Source organism: Neopsephotus bourkii, unplaced genomic scaffold, assembly GCF_033783945.1.
Source record: "Neopsephotus bourkii isolate Nb327-2 ecotype Australia unplaced genomic scaffold, CSIRO-AGI_Nbou_v1 NB_1749, whole genome shotgun sequence".
Classification (NCBI taxonomy): Eukaryota; Metazoa; Chordata; class Aves; order Psittaciformes; family Psittacidae; genus Neopsephotus; species Neopsephotus bourkii.
This window is the reverse complement of record NW_026902223.1, coordinates 3,583,377-3,603,807: the sequence shown is the minus strand read 5'-3', so window position 1 is coordinate 3,603,807 and position 20,431 is coordinate 3,583,377. Positions and strand designations below refer to the sequence as shown.

Genomic DNA, 20,431 nt, shown 5'->3' with positions numbered 1-20,431 from the left:
AGGCCGGTGGGGAAGCCTCGGAGCGGAGCCAGAAGCCCTGGAGCTGCCTTAGATTCCCTCAGCCGCGCCCTCCTGCGGCCGCAGCAACCGCCGCCCTGTCAGCGGGGCGCCTGCCCTGCCCGCCGGCACCGTGGCCGTTCCCCGGCGCCACCGAACCTGGTGGTGCCGCCGCCGCCTTCCTCCTTCCCGCGGGGGTACTGCGGCCGTGGAGCGCGTATGCCCGGCTGCGGCGGGAGGATGAGGCGTCAGGCGATCGGAGCAGAGGTGAGGGTGAGCGTCCCCGGCGGGCGGGCCTGAGGGCGGGCTGGGCCGTGTCCAGCCGCGGGCCCTCCACAGCCGTTGTGGTAAAAGCGCGGGGGAACCGGAGCCGGGGGAACCGGAGCCCGGAGAGCTCCGGCTGCCAGCGGAGTTGCCCGCAGCGTCCTGGACACGGCCATTGTGCCGTCGGTCCCAGTTTTCCTCACCCAGGGAATCCGGTCCGCAAAACTTCCGCCTCTCCGCTGCTGTCAGCGGACCTGTAGCTTCTGGAGAAGCAGAAATACCCCAAACACCACTGCTGTCCCTTTGAACAGGATCCTGTCCAAGTGCAGTCTGCAGAAACTCATTAACAGGCACAGCCATACGTGAATATATTCGATTACACTACCAGCTTAAGTTAAACAGCAAACTCCCTGGAGCACAGGCTTTCAGGACACTGAGGTATCCGCCCGTCCTCAGCACAGCCCTCAGCAGCGAGCCTGTCACACTCCTGACAGCTCTCCCTTGCTGCAGGTACACAGGTACATGGACTGGTTGAGCGGGAGATGAGGGACAGCAGGAACATACGAGCTCATCCTTACTTTAAATTCCTATTTCCTTTATAGCTGTCTTGGGATACTTCTGCAATGAGCATGTTCAAAATAACAGGAAATAAGGATCAATAAATGCTGCAATAGAATCATAACACACCGAGTAACAGATGTGTTAAAATTTCACTCATTTTGCACATCGTTCTGGCCAATTTTCTGTATTTTCCCCCATAGCTACTTGAGGAAAAGCCCTGAACTTCTAAGGATTCTATTAAACTGCTTAACTAAAGCAGCACAAAACAAACGGTGTTTAAGCAGTAGCAGGGCCACATGGCGCAGGCATTAGTGAGGGGCAGGTTTTCTGTTGGTGGTTTTCAGAGCTGGGATATAGTGCTTTTACATGGGTTTTAAATTGTTCACTGCACCTTAAAGGCATGAAGGACTTCACAACTTTCATGACATCCAGTAGCAGCTAGTGAGATAAACTGTCAGAATGGACACCTTTTCCAGCAATAACATCACCCCTTTCAACTGGGAGCACAGAAATAAGCCTACTTAGTTCAGTAATCCAAATCGGGTGGCTTGGAGTGTGAAAATTTGCCAAATTCTTTATGTTAGCAAATACAGATTTAAAAATAAAGCTGTATCTAAGGTCAGCAGAGCTTTCCCTTGGACTGGACAGTAACTAATGCATTTTCCAGGCTGAAGGGAATCACTGAAACTGGGTCCTTAAACTAAAAGACATTACCAGCTGCATAATTGGAGGTGGCCAGAAATTCCTGAATCGGTTCCATTGTAATGCACACCTTTTGCATACGCTGAATCGCAGAGGTGATGCATGTTCCAGCATCTCTTATTTCCACTTCATAATGTAGTTCTCCATATCCAGTAAAACTGTATTTGTTCTGTATGATTCCCTTTACAAAATGCCAAAGGAAGCAGATAAAAATCTGCTGCTAAAAACATCCATCCATATGTTATTCCCAGAGATACAGGTGACTGCAGGCAGTATGGAGCGGTGTGTCTATGGGAAAGGGGATGTCCTAGGCAGGGGCAGTGGGAGGCTAGCAGGGAGGCAGCAGCTTGGTTTTGCTCCAGTGGGTTGTCCAGTGAGTGATTCCTGTTTCCCCTAAGGCTGCCTCTCATTAGCATGAATCGGGGGAAGGGCATAAAAGACTCCAGTTCATTTGGAGTCTGGAAAATCTTTACTTCAAAATGACAACCAAAGTGTTCTGGCTCCTCTGCTTTGCCATTAGATCATCTTCCAGCTTTGTGGCCGGTAAGTCTGCTAACATTCGAAGCAGGGCTGGGGCATATTTGCCTTTGGGATCAGGGAAGGCTGAATACGTTACTACATTTCTTGCCCAAGCAGCCGTCTATAGCTGTGGTCTTTTCAGCAAGTGGTAGAAGTAATAAGGTAAGGGCTCAAGAGAGAAACATTTCAATGTGTTTGTGGGGTGGGAATGTAAATTGCAATGTTTGATTTGTGTTTGAAAGAATTAAGAACACCTGCCAAAAGCAGGCAGGCAGCCAATGCCATGAAGCCTGCTAGCCATCAGTCAGCAGCTGGAGTTTGACTTGCTTCTGCTTTGGGGATTTTGATGTGTATTTGACTTTTCCCTTTTAAGCTTCCCTCCCCTCATCTGTAAACTCCAGGTTTCTAATTTATTTCTACATGCTCTGTGCTTATGCATGTCTGCAGCAACCTGTCCTAAAGAGATTATTTAAGTACCTGTCCTAAAGAGATTATTTAAGTACCACATTGGTAGAATAGAAATATCCATCTATTCCAGTGGGAAAGAGCTGATTATGTTGCAGTTGTATTGCTTAGGTTGCAAGACCTAGACAGGAGTATGCTGGTGCAGGAGAATGATCCTCAAGGTTCTGAATAGATTGAGTAGAGAAAAATGAACTATTTTTTGTTACACTCTATGGCAGGAGGGTTGGAACTGGATGATCTTAAGGTCCTTTCCAACCCTAACTATTCTATGATCGTACGAGAAGGCATGATAAGCTGGTAGAGAAGTATACTGATAACACCAAATCCAAAACACCTGTTCAGAGATCACAGCTTCATGTTGAACCATCTCCAAAACACCCTTGCCTATTGCTTTCTTTAGCTTGGACTTCTTCCACCCCGTTCTTCATGAACATTCTTTTGACTTTATGTGTGGCCAGCCCAGATATCAGAGAATCTTTCCCATGACAGCAGCTGGTGAGAGCAAAGGGGGAGAAGTGGCAAGGTCAGCAGTTGAGTCAGTTATAGAAGATAAACCAGGACGTTGTTCATCTGTGTATGTCAAATATCTCTTTTCACATAAGGAGTTAGGATCAGCCTCCCACATGATGTTAACCACAGACAGTGAACACCCAGACAGTGGCTGTGTGTGGGTGAATGGTTTTAAAACTCTCTGGCTAACTAAAGGCATGCAGTGGAGGACTGAAGTAAAAGGAAAATGAACTGCAAGAGGGAATTTCTCTCTTCCCAGGCTAGGTGGAAAGTCATTTTGCTTTGTGAGATCCAAGTGATCAAGGTGAAGGTATAAATGAAGGCCTAGATGACTGCCCAGCTTGTGTGAAGAGTGTCATTATGCCTTTCCATCTCTCACTAGATTCAGACACTTCCTCTCTTTCTCAACCTTTGTCCTCTCAACTTAAGAAAAGCCTTACAATAATGGTTACTCAGCAGCAATAGCCTAGCTACCAGTACTGCTGCTGCACAGCTCCGTAGTGGAAAAGTCAGAGATCCAAAACTGTGGATAAAGATCTTTTCAGTAGTGTTCAAAGCCACTGAAGAGACCAGATGACATTGTCAATAAGGCATCCCATGGATGGGAAAACCAAATAGTTCTGTTGTCATGGTCTTTTAAACAAGCATCCCAAATGGCAATGTGAACCTTGTTTCCTCAGATGCTCCCTGGAGATTCAGGCTTTTGAGAAAAGGGTTTGTTTTTAATTTGCAACAATAATAAAGTAAAAATGCAAATCTGTGTTTTGCTCACGCAGCTGCATTCTCTGTGCTGGGCTTTCCATTTCTGAGCACAGAACAACAAGGAGCTCTACTATATTTTATCTGTTGAACTATTTATCAGTTGTATTGTCTTATTGTTGAAGGTCTCATAGACTAGAGCCTCCAATCCACCAGGCACTTCCCATTCATAAGCACATGGAATAGAAAATTTAAAGTGCTAATTCTCTGTCTCAATTTTTTCATGTGTAGGATCCCTGCCCTACGCTGAGAAACAGCATCAGACTCTCAGCAAAGATGCTTATAGCTCAGCAGGCACTGCACCAGGCCACGTCAAACTGCCAGCCTGGGGCAGCAGCAGCAGCACCAGAGAGAACCACACAGAACACTGGCTCCTGCCTCCCGCTGACCTGCAGCGGCCAAAACCTCCTGAAATCACCTTCCTCTCCTCAGAGAAAAAGAAACGCACCAAACCTGCTCTAGAGAACAGCACGGGGCTGAGGAAACACCTCCTGCAGTATGGAGGGGCCCTGCCACTGGAGAGCACGACTGAGGGGCCTGCTCCTGCCTCCTTTGACTCCAACCATGCCAACAGAAAGCACGCGGACAGGCGGCTGGCTGAGGCTGCCAACAGTGTCTCGGCTCACTTCCACCACGCAGCGTCTTCCTATCACAAGATGACATCCTTAGTGGAGGCTCATCTCTTTCCAGACTCTGGAGCAGTGGAAGCAGGTGATCCTAATGCACTGGACCACTTCAACCGACCAGGCAAGATCATCCCCTACAAACATACTGATCCCTTCCAAAAGATCACCAAACCCTCCTGGGTCACCAACCGCCAGTCATCCAGCTTGCTGTACCACCTCAGTGCGCTAAAGAAAGGTAAGAGGATAGAGTGCTTTGGCAAGGGATATCGTGAACTTTATGAAGGTTGGGGGGCATAACTTGGATGAAATACCCTGTCCCTCAGCCCATGTGCCTGTTCTAGATGGTGATAAGGAGAAGGCATGTCTGACTGAGTGCAGGAAAGAGAGAGATGAAGTAGAGGCCTACTGCACGAGTGAATTTGGTAAGTTGTGTCCTCCACAAACCACACAAAACAAAACACAGGCCGTCTTTGCTCATCTATTGCTGACATTTCACTTCTGCTTTTAAGACACTGTTTCACTGACTGTTAAATAATGACTAAATACACTAAAAGGACCCATCAGAGCTCTTTGCAGATGTACTAAGACAAACGCAGTCTTACATTGCCCTTTCCCCACCTTAGACTAGTATTGCTCTTTCAGTGTTTCCTCCCTTTCCACTCCCAGGAGGAAGACAGTGTTCTTGCTGCTGGTCAACAGAACTAAAAAGACCAATTGCTTTAGATACTCTAAGATTAAGCATTGTAGCCATGTTACTTACCTCTTACTATTGAGAATGAGTTTCTGATTTTGGGGGCTGAAGTTTCAAATGACAATAAAACGGTAAACCAAACAAAAATAAAACTGAGATCCTCTCTGTATAAAGGGTCCACCTTAAAGTTTGTTAGGATTCCATGTCTTTAGTCCTTGTAGTCCTTGTGTCTAAGTTGACGTAGTTGAAGATGGTAGAAAACAGCCTGGCATTGCTGTACTGTGTAAGAAGCATGTTCTGACTGAAATCTTTCCTTGTGCTTCCGAAGTTGTGAAAGAGATACCAACTTTTTCTCACAGCATTTTAAGAGATAAGCAAAATACATGCCTAGTGGTAACAGATGTTTCCATTTGTAGAATATAAACACGTTATGGGACATCTGTTTTCCCTAAATGGAGAAGTCAGGAAGTGCTATCTACAACTGCTACATTCTGTATTTTTACCACTCTCATGCATTCCTGTCAAACACAGGTCTGACAGTGACCTGGCCTGTGTGTATTCAGCCTTCAACACATGGCTGTCTCATGTCTCTTAAACTGAGAAGGCCAGGTTGGAAAAATACAGGTCAGCCACACTGTCATAGGAGTGATCAAAAGGAGCTTTTCATTTCCTTACATTTACAGTGCAGATTAAAGAGTAAATATGACTGAAGTTCCTGCTCAGTGAGGCGGGTGTAACACCAGAAGCCCTGTGTGCCTTACCTGCCTAACACGTTTGTTGTTTTCTGACTCCTGTAGTCAGCTCAGCACTTGTCAAAACCAGGAACTGGGTGGAGAGCATGATGTGATTGAAGGTAGAACATGGCCTGCTTGGTGCCGTGGCCTCCTGGTATGACAAGGGTCTGTTCTTTCAAAAGCTGAAGTGTTTCATTAGCAGGTTGTTGAGTTTTACATTTGAATATTTTACTTTGTTAGGTAAATACATGCAATTTTTGTTTGAAAAAATGTACTAAAAACATCACTTCCTTTGAAACATCTTATAAATTCCACTAAGAAACATCTCAGACCTGTAAAGCACAAGGTTAGTAACTCACCAAGAACTAAGGTGATGATCTCACTGAATGGGCTGATTTGAAGCAACTCCTGTTTTCAAGACTCCCCACTACTGAGCCAGAGAATTCCTGACACTTTACAGTGTTTTAAATGACAGCCTTCACATGTGCTCTGAGTTACTACCAAGATACATAACCTGATGCTTCCTTTTTTCCCTCCCTTCCACAAACCAGCAGTGAACGGGATTGTTCATAACATGGAAAAACTGGGGAACGGCATCCACCTGATCACACTGTTGGTTAACAATGATGGACTCTACAAGATGAGTCGCCTCTATACTACTCCTGACGCCTTCTTCTTTCGAGTTCACATTCTAGTTGTGGATACTTTCAGCTGCAGTAAACCCTGTCTGGACTTGAAAATTGGTAAATAATTCCAGCTAAATCCATTGCACTATTCCTCCTGCATGCGGGGCAGTTTGAGCCTGCCCTGGTTTAATAGGCTTAACCTAGCTTGTTCTGAAAATTTGGGAAGAGAAAGTATTTACTCTTAAACTGGAGGGCATTTTCCCTTCTAAACTTTCAGAAGAGAAGCAGCTGTGTGAAGAAGTCAGGTCAACAGCAGAGTCCTTTCTTAACTTTATCCAGTTGCAAAATGATTGCAAGAGATTTCAGGATTGACATCTAAGTAGCCCAGTTTTCCTCCTAAATGCAAGTTTATCAAATACCAGTATTTTCCCCCCAAAAGCTTCTAGTTGCAGTACAAGACAGCAAATCATTATTTCCATGCAAGCACAACCCATGAGCCACGCTGGTGTTCAGGTGCTGCTGTCCTAAGCCACACATCCAGGATCTATTTCTGCAGGGTACAACTTCACATCTATTCCTAAATCTGCTGCCCTTAGCACCAGTCCAGTGATGGAATCCATGCTTTCTCCAGGGCACAGAAGTCTCGTTTGTTTTGCAGGCAGCAGGTACATTGTGATGGGTCAGATCTACCACAAGAGACGACAGATCTCTGCAGAGCTGCTGCCTTTCCTGCGAGGGCGCCTGAGCCCGGGGGATGGTTTGCTTCGGAGCGGCAGCAGCTACGTGAAGAGATTCAACAGGAAGAGGAACCACAGGGTGCTGGCGGCTCACACCAAGTGCAGATAAGGCTTCAGTAACATCCCTCTGACAGGCAGCAGCAGAATTCACCAACCAGACTACACCAGGCCGTGGTTTAGCAACAGCAGAAGGTAGTTATATACGAAGCTGGTTGTGATGGGACACTTGCTCTTGTGCTTTAGCAGACACTAATGGATTATCTTGACTAGGTACCCATATATTGTGAAGTTTAGCACAAAACTCCATTTAGGGAACATTCATTTGCTCCATCTGTTTTCAGAGCCACAGGGTGTTACTGCCTCCCCCACTCTGATGTACCCCTAAATAACCTGTAGTAATTGTAAAGTAAAATTCTGGAGGTACACCAGAAGTAACTGCACTTTGAAACCCTTAACCTTGAACAAATGTTAGATGATACCACACCTTTAGCTGTAGAGGATGCCCATAGTGTTTTCACACAACTCTGCCTGAAGTATTACAAGCATTTGAGCCAGAAGAAACCAACAAAACCAAGTACCACTTGTATTGTTTTGGTATCCCTAAATGTCCATGCTACTTGTAAACCCCACATTAGTTCTTCAAACAGAGCTGGATTTTCACATGTAGCATACAAAATAGCTATGTAACTGTATGAATACACTAACTGAAAGCAAATCAAGCAACTGCCCAACACAAATGCCCAATTAGGCTTACAATTAACAGCGTTAGTTCATGCCAAGGAAAGCAAAATGAGCCCAACTGCACGCCTGGTTACGCTGTCAGTTCCTTAAAATCTCAGTCCTAGAGCCATGCACTGAATGTCCTTTTCCCATGAGAAGTATTGCTGAGTTTGTACTTTCATGTCACTAAAGTTACATTTTGAATCAAAGAAACGATCTTTTAGGGCCTTTAACGTGGAGGGATGTTAGAACCTATGAAACCGCTGCAAAGGGGATCGTGACGTTTGCTGTCCCAAGAGTCACTATTCACAAATAGTGAAGTCTTTAAAAGAAACAGTAAGATGTTCTTGGGGTTCTCGAAGATCCAAAAAATTTATGTAATGATATTAAACAAAGGCATCTCCTCACTTTGCAAGTTGGCTGGGGATTTTGAGATATGTATTTATTTATACAAATGGGAAGATGCAGTCTAGCTAAACCAAACCCTAACCATATAGTGCTATATATGATGTGACCTTGAAGAGGAAGCAGTGGCTTCTGCAAGCATTTTGTTTTGAAGCAAAGGTAGCTCTAACAATTCTACCCGTTAACACACATCTGCAGCTTGATTTAACATTGCTGAAAAGCTATGGAGCACTGCATGCGTGACAAGTCACACTGTGTGTTTCTATGCAAGACAAATACCAAGAGCAAGCGCTATAGATTTTGGGACCCAAGAAGCTGTTAGGACAGAAGTTTACTCGTAGCTTGTGTCTATCGAAAAAATACACTCTCACTTTTATTACATGAAAGATTTTGCATGGCGCGCAGTGTACATAGATGGAATGTTCCTGAGAGACTTTGAGGGGGCTCTGCTTGGCAGAACAACTGTCCCTGGCAGTGAATCAAAGCGCTGGAGTGGGCTGGGAGGGACAGGAGAAGGAAGGAGGAAGGGTTATGTGCGCATCTCAAGTTTCTCTGTTTCTGTTTTCCACTGAAGTCCAGGGACTAACCAGCGAGTCCTACAGACATCCCTTTGCCCTGAACAGCCATTAGGCACCACTCCCCACCCCTGAGACATTACTGTAATCTAAAACAGGCAAAGCGTGGGTACAAGAATAACATCCACGGCTGTATCTCATTTTGATTGTCTCTTGGAAGAGATAAATAGATCAGGGCTAACGACATCCAAAGCCTCAGTAAAATGCCAGTAACTGACACATTGTCTGCACCACTATCCAATAAACAAAACCCCAAGCTGGAATAGTTCATATTATCAAAATCTCTGTTATATATGTGACCATTTGAAACGACTGTTGCAGTAATTCATAACAATACAAAGAGGAGTATTACAGAACAGAGATGACAAAACTTTGGAACTTACCATGCTTTTAGGGAAGTGGCTATTAATGACAAATGATGTATTTTCAGTGACACCACCATCAAAGATCATAATTAATAAATCAAAAAATGTAACTCCACACACTGGCAATTGAAAACACTAAAACCAGGCTCTTGGCACAATTACATTGTATGTATGGATTACTTCTCTAATCAACCTGATTCACTGGAAGCTGTACATCATTTGGCAAAGCCAAGACCTATATACGATATCGTTATCAAATGTTTCATTAGAAATGCCACCAAATCCATGTCAAACACATCACTTTATTTGTCTAGGATGACGTGTCCTGTAAGGTACAAAAAAAGTACTCTTCAGTTTGCCACAATTTGTTAAAAACAGCCATTTAATGCCTACAGGTAGGAAAGTTTCAAATCATGTCATAGAGCTTTATAGGTGAATAAATAGTACAGAAATACTGTGATGTTGTGATGAGATGCAGGGTTACGTTCAAATGCTGTTCAAAGTGGAGAATTCCCCTTGTTGCATTAAACCCACAATGCATACAATATGCACCATTTCTGTTAAAATGCCAAAGGACAACAGAGCCTAAATGCAACTACTCTTCTTTAACTCCAGGACGCATAAATGGATTCTTGTTTTCACATTGAACAGTTAGTTTCCATTTTCCACACAGAGGTTAAATGACAACATTTGTATGTACAAAACCATGTGGGTTTTTAGTAGATAAAATTACCCAGAAGAACCTGTACACCTGAGCCTGGACGTCTAAGAAAGTGTGGTCAGTAGCAATGTCTTTTTAAGAAAGATAACAGAAGAGGTTCTTGCATAGCAAGGTGTGAGGTTAAACCCAAAAGGAGCTTATCCATACATCAGGCAAATCCCATGTCACTGTAGAACAGAAGTCAGCTGTGAATTAGTGCAAAAGCTAGTCGAATGGTCCAAGAACTTCATACAAACCGTGGCTGGTAACTACAGACAGGCCAAATGTGCAGACATCAGCAGTAGTTTGCATCTTGTGCTGCCTTCCCTCTGCCCCTCTCGGTGGAGCAGCCCCGAAGGAGATACAATTACACATGGTGCTTCACCTTCCTACAGCACTTGGCAAAGCACCACCAGTGCAGTGGTGGGCAGTGGCATTTCACAAAGCACTTCCTCCCATGTGATCTGTTACAGGAATTTCAGCACCACTAGAGATCTGCTAGCGGGATGACAGCTGCTTTGGAATGCAGACGTAGTGAACGCTCCCCCTTGGAGCAGAATAAAGTCGAGATCTCCCTGGTCACCCCCACCCCTACCACTTCGCAGTGTCTACGCTTCCGAACACATCCCCGAAGCATTACAACCACATTAGTGCACACGCAAAGACACCTACGTCTGTGGGGAGAACAACGATCTCCATTTATTTTGTTTCATATACATCCATATTTTGAATTTTAATACAAAAGAAAAAAAAATTAGAATCTGACAAATGTTTACAAACAAGATACCTTCAAATAGATTTTACTCATTTCAGTCTGGTGCAGAGTAAATGACAAATTGTACTGTTATATTCAAGGCAACAGAGTCTGTAGTCCATGACCACTTAGCCCAACTTTTATGCAAGCTTAATTGTTTTTATCTACCATGAACGATAAACTCCTTGTTGATTCCCAGTTCTGTGTGTGTGCACATGTGTACATAGCAGCTCCTTTCATAGAAAGAAAAGACATCTAGAGGTCTTCTTGTACTTTTACCTACAGGAATCATGTTAAGATACAGAATGGATTACATGTAACCGGGGCTGGATTTTATAAGAAAAAATAATTAGCTGACAAATGAGGGCAGCAATAAAAAAGCGTCTTTTTTGCAACAATAAATAAATACAGTCAAAGTTTTCTGTGTGGACTTTAAACCAGCTTCTTCACTGAAGAACAGACGTGGCATTTCCATGGAGTTAAACGTGACCCCATTTACTGTATCTTTTTTTCTTGCTCTCTTTCTCTCTCTCCTTCACCAAAACCAAGTTTTCCTGCTTCTGCCACAATAGTACAACAATTTGATCTTGACAAGAAAGTGGTGCTGCTGATTTTTATCTCTTTGTCCTTTGGACAAAAATAAGCCGAGAATATAATCTGACTGTTGTGAGCAATAAAAACGCAGTTTACATCAAGTCTCGTCAGGATAACCTGACTAAAAACATCTGGCTTCTTAATTAAAACCTTTCAGACAACCAGATTCTTGCTTGGGTGTGTTAGGTTAAACACGCTGAACTCTAAGAAGCTGTAGACTGCAGTTTGTTGTTATGGGACCTGCAGAATGCAGAAGAAAGCGAAGAATTAAGCACCCTTCGGTTTGGAGAACACAGTTGCTGCAAGGTGTCACCATGGGCAAAGCACAATGAGGGGATTACCACCGTGCTGCTTCCATTTGGTTTTTTCCCCTTCAGAAAAAAGGGAACACTGCAAATAGTTCTCTCTGAATTTTAAGCACAATTTTTCCTCCAGTATACAACTATTTCAGTACTTGTAAAATGCAGTTTTGGAATACTCCAAAATGCCTGAAATCAGTTTTCCTCTCATATTTCCACAATAGTAGTTCATCGAAAGGGAAGGCAAAAAGACCATTGCTAATTGGGAATATATATAACAGTGTATTGTTAAATTTATTCAGGAAGTCTTTGGATTAACTTAATAGAAAGAACTGAAGAGGCCTGTTAAAAATCACATCTTTGCTAATCAGAGCTCAGCAAAACTCCTCTTGGACATTCACAGTTTTATTAGTGACTGAAAATAAAACAATAAAATACATGGTTTCAAGATGAATTTTCCACTTTTTTCAATACAGTATTTGAGGAATGGGACATTAGTTTTTGTTAATACAGTTCTGCTCACCAGTATGACTGCTGGTAACAAAAGCCCAACAGCATTTACTTTTTTAGACAAAGGATCTGGATTTTTAGGGCAGTTTTAATGTCATTGAATTGGACAAGGAAAGAAAGTGACCCCAACATCCAGTTCTGATTCCAGTTAAAAAGTTCAGACTAAAGATATCACAATCTGCAAGAAAAGAAAGAACACGGATGGTATAAATGAAAAACAATAACAAATCAGATGCAGCAATGAAGGTAGTGGATGCTGGGTAACCAGCTAAAACAAGGTGACCAAAACATGAAGTGAAAGCTACCTGATAAAACCATTAATGCAGTAATAAATGGGAAAGAAAAACGGTGGAGTGATGGATTTGAACTCATCACTTCTTACCAACCCTACCTTCATTGTGTATAGAAAACCAAACAGCTTCACAACAAGGGGTGTAGAAGCAGTGAGGCTTTCAACTTCGTTAATTACAGAGGGATGTAATCCTGCATTAGTACCTTAGACTAGCACTCTGCCGTGGTTTTGGCTGCTACAGCTGGATGGACAAAGTTAACTACTACATACACAGTTTCCAAGTAATGCTGAAAGGCATCCAACATTTGTGACTCAGTCACAGCTGGCTTGTGTTGGAATACAGCAGTGATCCAGGGGAAATCTGTTAGTGTTTGGAGTAAGCTGGGTTTAGGAACAGCTGTAGTAAATACCACATCAGAATTTGACTAGTGCTGTACAACTCCCATGTACGTGCCACTAGACAGAACATGCAACAATGGGAAAGTGTGTAGTGGAGTTGCATGTTCTTTTTCAGGCATGTCTATGTTAAGGAAAAACCTACATCCATCCTTCCATAGAAAAATGTTAAAAAAGGAAGTTTAATTTTAAATAGCAATTTTGCATTGTGCTTTGTTTTCCATATCCTACATTAAACCTTACTTATTCCACCCATTTCAAGTAAGTCATTAAAAGGTGAGAGAAGTAGCAAAACCTAAAGTATTTTAATTTCTCTCATTGGATTATAAATGTCATGGAAGGGTTGTCTCTTTTTAGCAATGAAAAGTATTTACTGCACATTAGAACATTATCACAACTCAGGACTGGTCCTGAGCAGAAATTATCCCCATTCAGTTTTCTGTGCACAGAGACACAAATCCCTGCATCAGTGCAAGGTAAGCTTATAAAAGCATTGAGGAGATTGGAGGGGACAACAGGACATTTGTGAATAGGAACACTTCAGCTTACCTGCTTGCCTTAAATCCTTTTAGTTTCTGTACAAAGAATGATTCGAGAACTTCTGCACATTGGTAAAAAGGGGAGTCACTTGGATTGTAATAACGACAGTTATCAAAAATTTTGGTCATATCTGCCACAAACTCCGTGACTTTCTTGTAGTAACGCTTCAGGATCCTCTCCTCCATAGTGGCAAGATCTTGAAGGAAAGCAAAGCTGGTTAAAATGGCACATTGTCATCCTCAACACAAGCTTACGTCGTCAAGCGAGGGGGAAACAAAACCCATCGGGGTTAGCTGCTTTTCCAGGAATGCTGCTTGTGACGAGGTGACACTATGAGGTCTCCTTCAGTATAACCAAACACGCATGAGTACGATAAGTGCAGCTGAATTGAAATGCAAGTATCAAAATGACCTTGGAAAGCTGGGGTCTTCTGCAGGAGCTATTTGCTGTTTCTGAAGAAATTAATGGAGGAGCAGGAGGAAAGGTCAGGCAATCTGGATTCAGTTACTTGTACTTTATTGACAGTCCTCACTGAGACCAAGAGTCGTATGTGTGCATGTAAGAGCTCTCTAAACCTTCTGATCATGACTTGTTTTGAATGAATTATCAATTTGCAAGGGCATATGCACATTATCATGTCCCAGATGAAGGAGATTCAAGTGCTGGATCATGCAAAATGCTAGGGCTCTCATTCTTACTAACTAGACACGTTAGCAGGACCAGAATGGTGAAGTAAGCAGTCATTGTCCTATTTTAATGCAAATGAGGGAGAGGAACAAGATCTGCCAGTTATAAATATAGCTGTCTAAATGTATAGTGGCACTTTTAGCTGGAAAAACAGTGACCTGCCCTTGGAAAATGCCCTTAAAGTGCTTATTTTGAAATGCCAGTAATGCCATAATGCATGAAAACAAATGTAGATGGGCCTGGACCACCAAGTGTATTTTACAGGTATTTACTTGTATACTTAACAAGTCTATTTTCCCTCTGGTTAAGCCAGAAAGGACTCAATGCACTTTCATTTACTTCATTCAAACATCATATGCTTCATTACATTATTATTTGAACTTTCCTTACAAATGATGCAATAGGAGCTGTTCAGCATTTTCCTAACAGCCCAACCCAAAACTCTGGAACAGAGAAGGACACAATTTCTAAGCAAAACATTCTTTTCAGTCAACACACTCTGACTTTGCCAGGATACTAAATTTAACTTTCCTATTTCTAGGCTCAGTAAGGAGTAGGTGGGAAAACTCAAATGATACAGCTCTCATTCAGACATATGTAAAGGTATTGGTTCCGTAAGTGTAAAGGAATAATATTTAGTAACACCATTTCTGGCAGGAGGTAGATATTCCCAAGAGGTTTCACATTTAAGTGTTTATCTAGCATATTCCTAGCTAACTGGTAAGACCTGCTGAGGTCAGAGTTAAACACTGTAAAGCTGCAGCATCTCCTCTTCCACTTTCCCCCAAATCCACAAAATCTGAATCAATTCTTGTTCATACAGCCTTAAAGACAAATTACATATAATATGAAATTTAATATACTATCAAGTTAGATGAAGATAGTTTTAAACTCCATCACTTAACTGTATTTGCACCACGTCTTCCTCAAACTGCAGAGCAAATACTCTGCAAATTATAGGAGGAGCTGACGCATAAAGACAGAAGAACCCCAAGCAAAGAAAACCAAAATTGTCCTCTTGAAATAAAGTAATTTAAACCCAAGAATCCAATCCTACTGCACCCCTGAATTTCACATGTTATTATGTTAGACTGGCAGTATTTGGGGTTAAGGAGTCAGCCTAGATGCAGATATCAACCCTCATGAACTTCTAAATAAATCAGTGCTAAATCACATTGTTTCATCTGCAAGAACTGTGTGTTCTGCAAAACATGTCTGTAAGATCCTTGGCTGGAACTGGTCAGCAGGTTACTCATTTGATATTCAACCCCCCCAGTTCACTCCCTCAGAAACACTTACCCATTGGTTCTTTAATAACACCATAATAATCTGGTGCATCATTGGGATCTACTGGTTCTAGGAATGGCCATGCCATTTTGTGAGCCTGTCAGGAACACAAAATACAACTGTGTAAAAAATTAAGTTAAATGAGCACTATTTAGTAGCTAAATATTTTCATTATACCTTTATCAGTTGGGATCTAGAGTTGGACTTAAGGAACTAGTGCAGCATTGTATGAAACGCTAGCTAGTGCTCATCTGATGACTGAGTAAAGTCTTAAAGCTCAACGTCAATGGGAGTAGTTGGTCTTCAGAACAGAAAACTGAAATTCAGACAGAATAGGACACTGTGCTGGCCTGGCTGCACCGAAAAGTGGGTACTGAATTTACTGAGTGTGCCTGGCGCTTCACACCTAGAAATCAGCTGCTGATTTCACTTCCAAGTGCTCTAAAATTGCTTTGTTTTCATGAATATTTGCAAAATGCAAGGTAATGCAAAACGCTGAGGATTTCTGTTACCACACAACTATTTTACCAAAATTCTTCATAGTTCCAGCAGAACAGGCATATGTGGGAGTGACAGATAAATGAGAAATGTAATTGATGTAATTCTTACTATCAGGATGCCATCATTTACTTTCCATGAGAACACCACTGCAATCTGATACCTCAGAGATTAAAGCACAGAAGTGTAGATTAGAAATCATAGAAAACTAATGTGAGAACTGAACATTGCACCTTCTACATCCTGCACAGCTGGGCTTCCACTCTGCCTCTTTTGGTATTCTAAGTAAACCCACTTCCTCTAAGAGCCTTCCACTGAAGAGACAGTTCAGGTTCATTAACTCAGGAGCAGTGCTATATAAGCTGTTGTAAATATTCCCCAGCACAATAATGCCCATCAAGTTTGCAGCTGACACAGGGGTGTTTCTCACAAAAAATACCCCTTTTCATAAAGCCTCAAAGCTACAAGAAATCCAAACTGACTCCAAGACTCACAGAGCTGCCCTGTACCCCAAAGCATTCCTCTTTGCTGCAATCCTTATTCTCACCTGTAAGGAACGCAGTACTCTTCTTAAACCTTCATAATCTTTATCGGTTAGTGGACTGAGGACAGTCATGGCATCTTCTGTGGACTGACATTGAGGACACACATACTCATCAATGAGATCTGCCTCACTTTGTAAGATGCCAACACAGCGCCCGTGATACCAGTTCTGACATCGGTCGCAGCCAATGTAAAATCTGTGAGATCAGAACCAATGTTAGTGACTTGATCCGCTGAATGTAAAGGTTACATTTAAATACATAAACCTGCAATCCCTGCACACAAGCAAGATACTTGGCACGATTAAACACAAGACTGTAAAATGATCTTTCAGACAAATCCTAATTACGCTATTCAAACCGCTCTTGTATTTACAAACAGGCTAAAGCACAGACCACGTCAAAATCAGTTCCTACATTTTACACTAGGCACTTTCGAGCAATCAAGATATCAAAAGTCATTCCTCTGCTTTGGAAGGAACAGGGTAATGCCAGAACTCTCACCCAACCAGTATCCAAACCGATTCAAGATACGTGTTGCACAAACTGGACTATAGCAAGGGCTCATTTCACTCTGTACAAACATTTTGCATATGGAAGCTTCAGTCTTGTAGCTGCACACAGAAGGAGTATTCTGTGCCACAAAGCCTTACTGTAAAGGATACAACCATATACCCCCATACGAAAATGATGCTTTCATCCAGATCAGATTAAAGCACAACAAAATCCACTAAATACATTTGTCTTTTAATCTTTCTAACCATCCCTTGTTAAAGAAATAAAGAAAAACCAAATCAACCCCCATTTAAAGCACTTATTTAAAGCCCAACACATTGTGACCACCCTGAAAACTTCCCTTTCCCTCAACATTTATGGTACACAAACATTTTGGAGAGGAAGACAGTTACTGAAAAGCAATTTGTATTACAAACGAATACAACATATGCAGAATAACTTCTGTGTTTTTTCTTTGCAAAGAACAGGTAACCACAGTTTGCTACCTAAACATTAAATAAGAGGTTCTTATCAGAACTCACTGTGACTCATCATAAGGTGTTCTGCAGATACAGTACAATTCCTCACTGCTGCCCTCTTGTGCCCGTTTACAATCATTACAGATGTACACATCCATTTTCTTAGCCTCCTTTTCTGTGATGCCAACACATTCTCCATGATACCAGTTAGTACAAAGATCACAGCCAATATAGAACCTAAAAGTATTCACAATGAAAATGACAATGTAATTGTCATTTCAAATGGCATGGCACTTTTCCCTGCATTTCCCTCTGATGCACTGTCTTTGCTGGCCTACTTTCTTCAATTGTCACAGTTTTCCCTGCTTCCTAGCATTCTATCCTTACAGACTAACATCTCACGCTGCAGCTACACTGTCAGTAAGGTCGCATGGGTCAATTTTAAATTGACAGTTCATTTAAATGCACAGCAATTTGTAACCAGACTTTTGAGCAAAACTGGGCTAAAAAGGTCTGTCTCCAATCTGCGTGTGGAAAACTGTAAAAGGCACAAAAAGACAAGGCCAAAGGAAAAGATTGACATTTTCAAAACCGCAGCTCAAAAGCCACTGCAACGGTTCCTTAAGATTTGAAAATGTAGCTCTCAGTTAATTTTAAAAACAAAAGCAAAGCGCAAACACCAACTAGGAGTTACAAGTACGCTACAAAGAACATGCATACCAGCCATGTGGAGGATACATATTGGTATAACATGATATGAAAGAAAATGGGGTCAGGATATGGGCACAATCGAATTCTTTTTTGGGGATGGGGAACTTGCTGAAAAACAGATCTTAAACTGCTCAAAATTGCCACAAATTGGAACAGGGACCACTCTTCAGAGAATAACACCTGCTACTCTCAGACACAGCTATGTGACGGAACCAGATGTGGTATGACACAAAGTGAAGGGAACCAGGGACACAACCATGTGAATGGGACCTTGCACAGAATGATGTGACAAAACTGTAAAATATTATGCAAGGATGTTTGTCATTTTGTGTATGGAGAGCTCAAAACATACCTGTGACTAGTGACAACCAACCAGATGGGCGGAGTTACACATCCATTCTCTCTGCCTGAGCAAAAGCAAGCTGACTCAGAACCTTGATCTGCCTGGATTCTTGGAGAGCACTGACTGCCTGCCATGTGCTGCTGTAGGAATTACTGCTGTCCTCGTCCATCAGTCTGCAAGCACCACCAACCAGCACGGTGTACTAGCAACAGGACCGTAGCTAGTACATACCCCACAAAACAAGCACCTCTAATTTCTTGGGCTTCTGCAAACACCCCAGAAACTCAGATCCTGCCTTTTCTCTTAATTTTCAGTCAGACAAATCCTTAAAAGAAAACAATCACAGAACCCAACCTTCCATAAAGAACCGACAGATACAGCTCCTTCTGACAGCCACCAATAGGGATTCACCCTGCCTCCTCTTCCCAAAAGGGACAGTGTCTGTTTGCTCCCAGTGACATGGAACCACATTCACGTTTAGGTGTAGATGCTAAACCCTGCCACTAGAATGTGTGACAGGTGTCACATTATGCTTTAACTTAGATTCTAACGCATTAGTTAGAGTCTAAGTCAGATTAGTAAGAATGTAATCTAACTGACCATCCTTGAAAACCACCTGAGCAAATCCCTAGAACCCTGGAGTACCGCAAATGAGAACGAAACACGTGTTACTGCACATCTCCCACAACACAGAGCGGCTTCTGAGGATTTATTACATCCTAAAAAATCCAGAGGGTATTCATAAAATACCACAAATCAGCACCTTTCTCTTTTCTGAAGTAGAAAAGAGACACCAGCACAAAGATGCCTGTGTATGTGTTTATATACATATATATATAAATAAGATTTAAAAAAGTCTACCAGAAAACTGTGTTAGAATTTGACTATTCCCTTTCCAAACAGTGAAAGGCCAATGGAGCTCAACGGCACACTCATCATTGGTAAGAACATAAAAACGTGGAATTCACAAAAAGCAAGCAGCAGAACTCAATCACATTGCTGAGGATACTACTAAGTTATTAACATCCCATTTTCTTCAAGGTTTAGTCTGTGCATTTAAGCACAGTTTTCTGTTCACGCTACCAAAATTCACTCTATGTGTCATCAGCTTACTCAAATGCCCACTAGAGTCAACAGAACTGCCAATCAGACCCTTTTGCTCACAAAATTTGCTCGTCTTATGTTTGTGACAATTCTTTCACTTAAATAACAGTGAATTAACAACCAGGGCATCAAACTCTGGTGTTTCTATAGTAGCGGTAGCAAAGGGAGCAGTCCAGTATCCCACACTGGGGTAATGGTCAGACCTACTGAGCAATCCAGGTAAAAAAAACCACCAAAGACCTCAACCTCCTTGAAAACAATAAATTAACACCCAAAAAAGGCTAGAAGGAACCTCAAGAGATCCTCTAGTCCTGGCCCTAATTTTGCAATAAAGAACCATTACTGGAGTGAAAGCACTACTCCACTTCTATGGTTACCAGCACTTAAACCACAACACCAAATGGCACCAGTTAATACTTTTTGCTATTGCCACTTGTTAAGCAGATACATACTCACTTGGAATTCCTCTGAAGTCAAATTTGACTTACATGCACCTCTACACAGCTAACAGAAGTTAACTACTGATGTTAGTCACTTCCACCTAAAGCAATCCACCGAGTCTTCCACTGCATCACCGACTAAATGTCTTCGCTAATTTTCTACATAGCATAAGCTTTATTCCTCTTTCACAGTCAGAATTAAACCACTCAGAGCTGCAGTTTTCACTTTGTCAAATGCTACACATTCACTTTTTTTATCAACTTTGGGATGTAAATTATCACACATGGAAACTGTTTCTTCCTGAAACATTGTCCAAAGTGAACTGCAGTAACTCGGAACCCCCTTTACTGGCTACTGACTCACAAAAATAGGTAATTTATTAAAAGGCGGCACCAAAGGTACTTCTAAAGAACATCAGCTACTTGTCCATGAGAAACTGCTCAAACCAAGTTGTCACTTGCTTCTGAGGCAGAGGCAAAACAGCAAAAGAAGGAAGGAACAGA

At 42.2% G+C, this 20,431-nt stretch overlaps 2 protein-coding genes across 14 annotated transcripts in view; one reads left to right on the top strand and one right to left on the bottom strand.

The window, feature by feature from the left end:
* The first annotated feature begins 227 nt into the window (after positions 1-227).
* On the top strand, positions 228-7,382 carry CUNH17orf58 (chromosome unknown C17orf58 homolog). 2 transcript variants are annotated; one of them, XM_061376924.1, is made up of 5 exons: positions 228-270; positions 4,009-4,638; positions 4,745-4,825; positions 6,380-6,571; positions 7,113-7,382. In XM_061376924.1, the coding sequence occupies exons 2-5, from the start codon at positions 4,434-4,436 to the stop codon at positions 7,298-7,300; spliced, it is 666 nt and encodes a 221-aa protein (XP_061232908.1). In that variant the 5' UTR covers positions 228-270; positions 4,009-4,433; the 3' UTR covers positions 7,301-7,382. The 2 variants fall into 2 exon arrangements, with proteins under 2 accessions (XP_061232908.1, XP_061232907.1); XM_061376923.1 differs by lacking the exon at positions 228-270 and adding an exon at positions 1,842-2,067.
* Positions 7,383-10,631: 3,249 nt separating this feature from the next.
* The window catches only part of BPTF (bromodomain PHD finger transcription factor), a 52,800-nt gene continuing 43,000 nt past the window's right edge, over positions 10,632-20,431 (bottom strand). For 9 of the 12 annotated variants that reach the window (XM_061377389.1, XM_061377400.1, XM_061377391.1 and 6 more), the window contains 5 exons: positions 17,393-17,566; positions 16,361-16,553; positions 15,328-15,412; positions 13,351-13,537; positions 10,632-11,544 (listed from right to left, as the gene is read on the bottom strand). In XM_061377389.1, the coding sequence (XP_061233373.1) occupies positions 11,508-11,544; positions 13,351-13,537; positions 15,328-15,412; positions 16,361-16,553; positions 17,393-17,566 (676 nt within the window). In that variant the 3' untranslated portion in view covers positions 10,632-11,507. Of the gene's footprint in view, positions 12,292-13,350; positions 13,538-15,327; positions 15,413-16,360; positions 16,554-17,392; positions 17,567-20,431 lie in introns of all 12 variants that reach the window. The other 3 variants (XM_061377396.1, XM_061377399.1, XM_061377392.1) reach the window with 2 other exon arrangements.